We start from the raw sequence: 10,040 nt of genomic DNA, 5'->3' as shown, positions 1-10,040 counted from the left end.
TTTGGGTGTCGGGATGGCGTACGCGCCGACCCGGTTAAAGAATACATTCAGATATAATATTTAGGATAATATATCGAATGCAATATAAATGATTGCAATCATTTATTAGAATTGCTTTTTTACATTGACATTAGCTGTATTGAGTGAGAAAAGAATAATGCAAAAAACTTTTAAATTGTTTAACTAATTTTTATATTAACTTCTTTATTTAATAATTAATAAATAAATAATATTTAAAAAGTATTGAACCAAAATATTTATGTCAATATAAAAAATAATATTAAATTATTATTTTATATAAAAATTGTAATATGAATCAAATGGTCCACAAATGGTCAACTAGCCTTCAGAATTTATTTCTAATCAAACAGCAGAGTTAAATACTAATAAAAATTAGTTTATATAATATGTGACAAATAATTATTTAGATTTTAGTCACAATTACCATCACGGTTGTGTTAACGAAAAAAAAAATGTTTACAATTAAAATATTTACAATTTTGATTAAGTTAAAATATTGAATTGTGATTGTGTGAGAGGAAAAAAATTTTTTAATTTTCATTTAATTGAAATTATGAATTCATTAAGTATATGCCAATTTCAATATAAAAGCATACTTACCTGGCGTAGGGGTTACCGTGATCACGAAGGCGGTTCCCTCGGGGCAAAGCTTGACCATTGCACATTCGGTTGAGTAGAACCCTGCGATTATTCCTAATGTGAATAACTCGTGCGTGGAATTTTTGGGTGTCGGGATGGCATACGCGCCGACCCGGTTAAAGAATACATTCAGATATAATATTTAGGATAATATATCGAATGCAATATAAATGATTGCAATCATTTATTAGAATTGCTTTTTTACATTGACATTAGCTGTATTGAGTGAGAAAAGAATAATGCAAAAAACTTTTAAATTGTTTAACTAATTTTTATATTAACTTCTTTATTTAATAATTAATAAATAAATAATATTTAAAAAGTATTGAACCAAAATATTTATGTCGATATAAAATTTAATATTAAATTATTATTTTATATAAAAATTGTAATATGAATCAAATGGTCCACTCAATTAGTCATCAGAATTTATTTCTAATCAAACAGCAGAGTTAAATACTAATAAAAATTAGTTTATATAATATGTGACAAATAATTATTTAGATTTTAGTCACAATTACCATCACGGTTGTGTTAACGAAAAAAAAAATGTTTACAATTAAAATATTTACAATTTTGATTAAGTTAAAATATTGAATTGTGATTGTGTGAGAGGAAAAAAATTTTTTAATTTTCATTTAATTGAAATTATGAATTCATTAAGTATATGCCAATTTCAATATAAAAGCATACTTACCTGGCGTAGGGGTTACCGTGATCACGAAGGCGGTTCCCTCGGGGCAAAGCTTGACCATTGCACATTCGGTTGAGTAGAACCCTGCGATTATTCCTAATGTGAATAACTCGTGCGTGGAATTTTTGGGTGTCGGGATGGCGTACGCGCCGACCCGGTTAAAGAATACATTCAGATATAATATTTAGGATAATATGTATATCGAATGCAATATAAATGATTGCAATCATTTATTAGAATTGCTTTTTTACATTGACATTAGCTGTATTGAGTGAGAAAAGAATAATGCAAAAAACTTTTAAATTGTTTAAATAATTTTTATATTAACTTCTTTATTTAATAATTAATAAATAAATAATATTTAAAAAGTATTGAACCAAAATATTTATGTCGATATAAGAAATAATATTAAATTATTATTTTATATAAAAATTGTAATATGAATCAAATGGTCCACTCAACTAGCCTTCAGAATTTATTTCTAATCAAACAGCAGAGTTAAATACTAATAAAAATTAATTTATATAATATGTGACAAATAATTATTTAGATTTTAGTCACAATTACCATCACGGTTGTGTTAACGAAAAAAAAAAATGTTTACAATTAAAATATTTACAATTTTCATTAAGTTAAAATATTGAATTGTGATTGTGTGAGAGGAAAAAAATTATATAATAATATTAAATTATTATTTATATAAAAATTGTAAATGAATCAAATGGTCCACTCATTAGTCATCAGAATTTTTTCTAATCAAAGTCAGAGTTAAATACTATAAAAATAGTTTATATAATATGTGACAAATAATTATTAGATTTTGTCACATTTACCATCACGGTTTTTGTTAACGAAAAAAAAAATGTTTACAATTAAAATATTTACAATTTTTATTAAGTTAAAATATTGAATTGTGATTGTGTGAGAGGAAAAAAATGTTTACCATTGAAATGTTTATAATTTTCATTTAATTGAAATATTGAATTCATTAAGTATATGCCAATTTCAATATAAAAGCATACTTACCTGGCGTAGGGGTTACCGTGATCACGAAGGCGGTTCCCTCGGGGCAAAGCTTGACCATTGCACATTCGGTTGAGTAGAACCCTGCGATTATTCCTAATGTGAATAACTCGTGCGTGGAATTTTTGGGTGTCGGGATGGCGTACGCGCCGACCCGGTTAAAGAATACATTCAGATATAATATTTAGGATAATATATCGAATGCAATATAAATGATTGCAATCATTTATTAGAATTGCTTTTTTACATTGACATTAGCTGTATTGAGTGAGAAAAGAATAATGCAAAAAACTTTTAAATTGTTTAACTAATTTTTATATTAACTTCTTTATTTAATAATTAATAAATAAATAATATTTATGTCGATATAAAAAATAATATTAAATTATTATTTTATATAAAAATTGTAATATGAATCAAATGGTCCACTCAATTAGTCATCAGAATTTATTTCTAATCAAACAGCAGAGTTAAATACTAATAAAAATTAGTTTATATAATATGTGACAAATAATTATTTAGATTTTAGTCACAATTACCATCACGGTTGTGTTAACGAAAAAAAAAATGTTTACAATTAAAATATTTACAATTTTGATTAAGTTAAAATATTGAATTGTGATTGTGTGAGAGGAAAAAAATTTTTTAATTTTCATTTAATTGAAATTATGAATTCATTAAGTATATGCCAATTTCAATATAAAAGCATACTTACCTGGCGTAGGGGTTACCGTGATCACGAAGGCGGTTCCCTCGGGGCAAAGCTTGACCATTGCACATTCGGTTGAGTAGAACCCTGCGATTATTCCTAATGTGAATAACTCGTGCGTGGAATTTTTGGGTGTCGGGATGGCGTACGCGCCGACCCGGTTAAAGAATACATTCAGATATAATATTTAGGATAATATATCGAATGCAATATAAATGATTGCAATCATTTATTAGAATTGCTTTTTTACATTGACATTAGCTGTATTGAGTGAGAAAAGAATAATGCAAAAAACTTTTAAATTGTTTAACTAATTTTTATATTAAATTCTTTATTTAATAATTAATAAATAAATAATATTTAAAAAGTATTGAACCAAAAGTATTTATATCGATATAAAAAATAATATTAAATTATTATTTTATATAAAAATTGTAATATGAATCAAATGGTCCACTCAACTAGCCTTCAGAATTTATTTCTAATCAAACAGCAGAGTTAAATACTAATAAAAATTAGTTTATATAATATGTGACAAATAATTATTTAGATTTTAGTCACAATTACCATCACGGTTGTGTTAACGAAAAAAAAAAAAATGTTTACAATTAAAATATTTACAATTTTCATTAAGTTAAAATATTGAATTGTGATTGTGTGAGAGGAAAAAAATTTTTACCATTGAAATGTTTATAATTTTCATTTAATTGAAATATTGAATTCATTAAGTATATCCCAATTTCAATATAAAAGCATACTTACCTGGCGTAGGGGTTACCGTGATCACGAAGGCGGTTCCCTCGGGGCAAAGCTTGACCATTGCACATTCGGTTGAGTAGAACCCTGCGATTATTCCTAATGTGAATAACTCGTGCGTGGAATTTTTGGGTGTCGGGATGGCGTACGCGCCGACCCGGTTAAAGAATACATTCAGATATAATATTTAGGATAATATGTATATCGAATGCAATATAAATGATTGCAATCATTTATTAGAATTGCTTTTTTACATTGACATTAGCTGTATTGAGTGAGAAAAGAATAATGCAAAAAACTTTTAAATTGTTTAACTAATTTTTATATTAACTTTATTAACTTTATTTAATAATTAATAAATAAATAATATTTAAAAAGTATTGAACCAAAATATTTATGTCAATATAAAAAATAATATTAAATTATTATTTTATATAAAAATTGTAATATGAATCAAATGGTCCACAAATGGTCAACTAGCCTTCAGAATTTATTTCTAATCAAACAGCAGAGTTAAATACTAATAAAAATTAGTTTATATAATATGTGACAAATAATTATTTAGATTTTAGTCACAATTACCATCACGGTTGTGTTAACGAAAAAAAAAATGTTTACAATTAAAATATTTACAATTTTGATTAAGTTAAAATATTGAATTGTGATTGTGTGAGAGGAAAAAAATTTTTTAATTTTCATTTAATTGAAATTATGAATTCATTAAGTATATGCCAATTTCAATATAAAAGCATACTTACCTGGCGTAGGGGTTACCGTGATCACGAAGGCGGTTCCCTCGGGGCAAAGCTTGACCATTGCACATTCGGTTGAGTAGAACCCTGCGATTATTCCTAATGTGAATAACTCGTGCGTGGAATTTTTGGGTGTCGGGATGGCATACGCGCCGACCCGGTTAAAGAATACATTCAGATATAATATTTAGGATAATATGTATATCGAATGCAATATAAATGATTGCAATCATTTATTAGAATTGCTTTTTTACATTGACATTAGCTGTATTGAGTGAGAAAAGAATAATGCAAAAAACTTTTAAATTGTTTAACTAATTTTTATATTAACTTTATTAACTTTATTTAATAATTAATAAATAAATAATATTTAAAAAGTATTGAACCAAAATATTTATGTCAATATAAAAAATAATATTAAATTATTATTTTATATAAAAATTGTAATATGAATCAAATGGTCCACAAATGGTCAACTAGCCTTCAGAATTTATTTCTAATCAAACAGCAGAGTTAAATACTAATAAAAATTAGTTTATATAATATGTGACAAATAATTATTTAGATTTTAGTCACAATTACCATCACGGTTGTGTTAACGAAAAAAAAAAAAATGTTTACAATTAAAATATTTACAATTTTCATTAAGTTAAAATATTGAATTGTCAAAATTTATTTCTAATCAAACAGCAGAGTTAAATAACATACTAATAAAAATTAGTTTACATATATAATATGTGACAAATAATTATTTAGATTTTAGTCACATTGATTTTGGATTGTAGTTGTGTTTAAGGAAAAATTTTATACTAAATTAATATTTACAATTTTTATTAAGTTAATATTCTGAATAGTGGTTTTGTATAACAAAAAAAACTTTTTCTGTCTCTTTCATGAAGGCTTGCATTGGGTAGTTTCGTTTTAATTCCATTAATGTTTATCTGTGTACAATTTATATTTACGGTTTTAGTACTGTGTCTCCAAATTAAAGCTTAGTTAAAAATTGGGTTGAGATATTTCATTGCATCCCCTACGCGTATGCTAGAAATATCTTGGTCCAGCTAGTTTGTACTTGACAATGGTTTCACAACATGTATTTATTGCATTATTGATTGTTTTATCTTAGGTTCGGAAAAGTGTTAAAAACTATTTTGCTTCATCAGCATTGAATTTGATCTTTCATTTGTGAAAGTAGTTAAGCAGACTATTAATAGACATTTTATTGTAACTAAATTTAGATCAGAGTATATGATACATCTGTTATCGACGTATAATGATATAATGATAACAAAAATGGCTTCCATTTCTGGAATACCAGTGGTATAAATAAAATATATAGGAGCATAGGAGAAAGCTAATATCTTTATGGAAATACAGTTTAAATTGCAACTGTTGAAGAATATCGTAAAAAATGTGATAAGATTTTGTGGAAAGATTTTTAAACTACAATACTACTTTGGAATACACAATAAAATATAAATTATAGTTAAACATTTTTTAACGTCTTTATTTTTAACTTTTAAATAATAAATATATTGTATCATATCAGTTTCTTTAAGATGAATATATTTGACTTCTCTTGTAGTTTAAATATCACCGCTAATTGTTATAGTATTTTGCATGCTTTCAACATCTATCAAAAATTGGATAATATTTTTTAAATTTAATCTTATATAATGTATTTTAATACCTCTGTAGTCACTCCTTTTTGTTCATATATTTTACACAACTTCACCAAAATTCTGGCGATACGAGGTCGTTCCAATCGTATACAATGCTGAAGAAACTTAACTAGATCCAGCTGTTTCACAATTGGACAATTCTGAAAAGCAAATTGTTGAAAAATGAAAATTACATATAAACTGGTATAGCATAATTGAATTTCTAACATAGAAATGATATGAGAAAAGTCTTTAAAATTGTATTCATATAATATTGGAGCTTATAAAATAGGAATTTGATTTCGATTCATGGGTAATATTAACTGCATATGTTCAGCCATTGTGAATAAACGAATATATTACCGCTCTCTAACTTTAATTTTCCTTCATTAATTTGACTTAATAATGAAGTCGGAGAATATGAATCAAGAGTTATTTTTAGGTTTATTTCTTTTATTAGTAGAGAAAATTTTGTGCAGGTGAATTACAATAGATCTCAATATTGTTAGTGTTCTATTCTTCTTTCTAATAATAATACAAAACAGTTCAATATATAAGAAAATATAGTTTTACATCAATATTTTTGTTTTGTTAACAATGTGTATATAAAATATTAATTATTTTTTGATAAATTTGATTTTAACGTCAATATGACTAACAGAAACTGTGGTATTTAATAAAGAAGTTTCGGAAAGTAGTGAGGTACAACAATAAAAATTATTTTTAACATATATTATTTCAATTAATTGAATATTTATGTTTCAAGTATTGGCAAATACTCATAATCAGTGGTCTTGGAAATAATTCTTGTATTTAATTATTCGTAAATAATTTTTTGAAACTGCAGGTACCAGGAATCGAACTCGTGCGCTGTCAAATTTTAAGCTCAGAGTCAGCGCTTCTTAATCACCTGACCAAAAGCCGTACTTGATTTTTATGTGCGCACATTTTTCTTGAGTTTTGTTAATTTGCTGTGAAGGTTTTATTAACAAATTCACTTGCTGTGTTTATGTTAGAACGAAATCATAAACCAGCTGTAGAATAATTGTATTAATTAATTATATTTTTATTATTTTTTTTAATTGTTAAATTTTTTTATTAAGTAATAAAATGTTGAAAAAGTATAAATCATCAACTCAAAATTCTTGATATTTTACTTCGATTTTTATTTTTTTAAATTTTTGCGAAACAAGAAAAAAGTGACATCTTCATATGTGTATATTTTAAAATTATTTTGAAACACAAAACTTTTCGTTAATTATTTCATCAAATTTCAGTTGAAGTATCAGAAAATTAGTAATGATAAAAATTTGGCACTTTACTTATTGAACAAGTTTTTACAGAAGATATATAACATAGTAAGCATAATATGAAATATTTAAAAAGTAATAAAATTTAAGTAATTTTTATTAATTTATTGTTAATTTATAGTAATTTTTGTAATTACCTTTATTCGTTGTACGGTGTCTGACAATTTTTTATCTTGTCTAATTGGGTACCTTTGTTGAGCTGTTTTAAATGGATGTTCCAATATATAGTCCCAAGCAGCATATAAACCTTTCGAATTTAACAGTTCTGGTTTAAGTGATAAAATTTCTGTTAGCAAATTAAGTTCAGTTATCATATTATGATCTATCATTCTCATAAGTAACCAATTCCAAAGCTTTGCCGAATGCAGGCCCATACTTAAACAGAGGGTGGAAATATATTTTAAAGTCTTTGGGTTGTGAAGTTTTTGCCACAGTAACATCTTAAGTAACATAATTTTCTTTACGAATGGAAATCTTTCCACCATATTATTATGAATGAATTGTTTTAGATCATAAATAAATTTGTTTCCCATATAGGAGCTATAGACCGTCGGTACAGAAAGTTCGTTGATAACTGTTAATTTCTTATAGATGTATAAGAGAAATTTACTGTTTATGTTCCTTTAAAATATTAAGTATTTTAAATTTATATTATTATTAAATTAATAATAATAAAAATTACTAACCTGTATTCTGGGAATATCTTTGTTCCTAGAAACTGCATGGCTCTTATTGCATTCCAAGTATTTAGGATACATTTTCCTCTGTAAAAGTTGGAAGGAAAGGTAAATATAATAAAATATATCTTAGTTCGACAATTACAAATTTAAGAGCCAATTTTACAAAGCACATTTACGTGTCAATATTACGCAAAAGTAACTTTTTTTAATGCTCAATATCGGACATAAAAGTTTACTTAACTTAAACGATAAACTGATCAATAATTTGTTGAATTTCAAATAAATTATTAAAAGTTAAGATAAAAATTTCGTTAAGTTCGAAAAAAAAATTTAATTAACAAAAAGGTTTTTAATTTCTTAAAATTACTTCAAAATATTTTCTTCTGCTCGATGCTTGAATACGACTAAAACATTCTCCGGTATTTGTGGGTCCGTAAGTTGTATTGTTACACAGTCCAAATAGACTTCACTGTAATTTCCGAAACTGAGCCATTCTTCTAACAATTGACATTGAATCACTTCCAAATTGATTGAGTGCAATTTCGCTATTTCATTTGCAACGCTTATAACCTTAGATAAGTTTTTACTCAATATACGCTCAGATCGATATAGTTCACTTATAAGATTGAGTGGGTTGTTAGCTGTGGATAGAAAGTTTTTTTCTGTGAACCCATTAACGTGCAAGATGTGTTCTGTTTTCAAAATGGCATACTTGCGTACAACGTCTGTTACTCGTTCTATCTGTTTTTCTTCAGTTAATTTATCTTTATGTTCGAGAACAAACTTATAGCACACTTGTATAGCTTCCAAATGATCTACTCCATATGGTTTATACTTTGAATAAAAATATAATAATAAGAACTTGTCCGATAGACGTGTAAAATGTCTTAGAAAGTCGCAAATCTGTAAAAAAAAAATAAAATAAAATTATTACAAATTGTTATGTACGTATATAAAAAATCTATTATTTAATATAAAGTCGTTACACTATTTAAAATTTCTGTTTTCTTTGGGACTATGCAATACTGCTCATTATTACTTCTAAACATTTCGGAATGTACTTGCTTGAGTATTTCAAAAAGTTTAAATAAATATCATATATTAAAATATAGATAGCACAGTATTCTAAAAAGTTTAAATAAATATCATATATTAAAATATAGAGAGCACAGTTCACATGTATAGATCAACTGTTTATTATTTTGTAGTTAAATAACAAAATACATTTTTGTTTTTAATTTCATTTAACTTATAATAATATCATAGACTGCTATACCTATATAAAAATGAAATAAACTCAGATGTCCTTTAATAAAGTATTTGTTTGAGAATCATATTTGGTTTGCAAAATAATTTCATATGACACTTAAGATATCGTAAAGCACTTTAAAGTTCACTTTGTTTATGATGTTTGAATAAACAAACATTAAGGCAGATAAAGCCAAAAAATTTTATATCCTTATCACTATATATGTATATTACGAGTTTAATGATAAAAACACAGATTTTCGACTAATGACTTTTCGAGGTTTTTAAAATACATTTTTATCTCTTATGATCTACACACTTTTTTATGTACTGAAATCATTTATTAGAGCATTTTTTTATTTCGACTAATACACTTTCAAAGTTCAAACCCTGAATGCATCAACGCAGAAATGTATCTTCTAAACTACGTCACTTATTTGAGCGGATGTGTAATACTTCCTGGTTGAGAATTATCTGCTTTTGGTTATTACACTCGATGTATGAGAGTTCGTATTGTCTGAACCCAACAATCAATGATCGTCGGGTT

At 25.8% G+C, this 10,040-nt stretch overlaps 1 protein-coding gene and 6 non-coding genes across 7 annotated transcripts; 6 read left to right on the top strand and 1 right to left on the bottom strand.

Annotated features, from left to right (window-relative positions):
* The first annotated feature begins 613 nt into the window (after positions 1–613).
* On the top strand, positions 614–777 carry LOC119663895. The gene has a single exon (XR_005251083.1). It is a non-coding gene; the product is annotated as a U1 spliceosomal RNA (small nuclear RNA).
* A 572-nt stretch (positions 778–1,349) lies between these two features.
* On the top strand, positions 1,350–1,513 carry LOC119663898. The gene has a single exon (XR_005251086.1). It is a non-coding gene; the product is annotated as a U1 spliceosomal RNA (small nuclear RNA).
* An 859-nt stretch (positions 1,514–2,372) lies between these two features.
* On the top strand, positions 2,373–2,536 carry LOC119663897. Its single transcript, XR_005251085.1, has one exon. It is a non-coding gene; the product is annotated as a U1 spliceosomal RNA (small nuclear RNA).
* Positions 2,537–3,084: 548 nt separating this feature from the next.
* Positions 3,085–3,248, top strand: LOC119663896. The gene has a single exon (XR_005251084.1). It is a non-coding gene; the product is annotated as a U1 spliceosomal RNA (small nuclear RNA).
* Positions 3,249–3,840: 592 nt separating this feature from the next.
* LOC119663894 lies at positions 3,841–4,004 on the top strand. The gene has a single exon (XR_005251082.1). It is a non-coding gene; the product is annotated as a U1 spliceosomal RNA (small nuclear RNA).
* Positions 4,005–4,592: 588 nt separating this feature from the next.
* LOC119663899 lies at positions 4,593–4,756 on the top strand. Its single transcript, XR_005251087.1, has one exon. It is a non-coding gene; the product is annotated as a U1 spliceosomal RNA (small nuclear RNA).
* A 1,349-nt stretch (positions 4,757–6,105) lies between these two features.
* LOC119663893 (kinetochore-associated protein 1-like) lies at positions 6,106–9,361 on the bottom strand. Its single transcript, XM_038073491.1, has 6 exons — positions 9,232–9,361; positions 8,613–9,148; positions 8,252–8,329; positions 7,703–8,186; positions 6,285–6,416; positions 6,106–6,227 (listed from the first exon to the last, which is right to left on the bottom strand). Exons 1-6 carry the CDS (start codon positions 9,292–9,294, stop codon positions 6,201–6,203), a joined length of 1,320 nt encoding a protein of 439 aa, XP_037929419.1. The 5' UTR covers positions 9,295–9,361; the 3' UTR covers positions 6,106–6,200.
* Between the last annotated feature and the right edge of the window lie 679 nt (positions 9,362–10,040).

This window comes from Teleopsis dalmanni, unplaced genomic scaffold (genome assembly GCF_002237135.1).
Source record: "Teleopsis dalmanni isolate 2A unplaced genomic scaffold, ASM223713v2 unscaffolded_contig_1076, whole genome shotgun sequence".
NCBI lineage: Eukaryota > Metazoa > Arthropoda > Insecta > Diptera > Diopsidae > Teleopsis > Teleopsis dalmanni.
Note: the sequence above shows the minus strand (reverse complement) of the source record. Positions and strands in the feature narration are given on the sequence as shown.

Excerpts from the sequence above, each read along its gene's own strand:
- LOC119663893 (XM_038073491.1), bottom strand. The coding sequence starts at position 9,294 with ATGTTTAGAAGTAATAATGAGCAGTATTGCATAGTCCCAAAGAAAACA. Across the intron at positions 6,417-7,702 it reads ACACCGTACAACGAATAAAG|AATTGTCCAATTGTGAAACA; the intron begins GTAATTACAAAA and ends TTTGCTTTTCAG. Across the intron at positions 6,228-6,284 it reads AAAAAGGAGTGACTACAGAG|ATGTTGAAAGCATGCAAAAT; the intron begins GTATTAAAATAC and ends AATTTTTGATAG.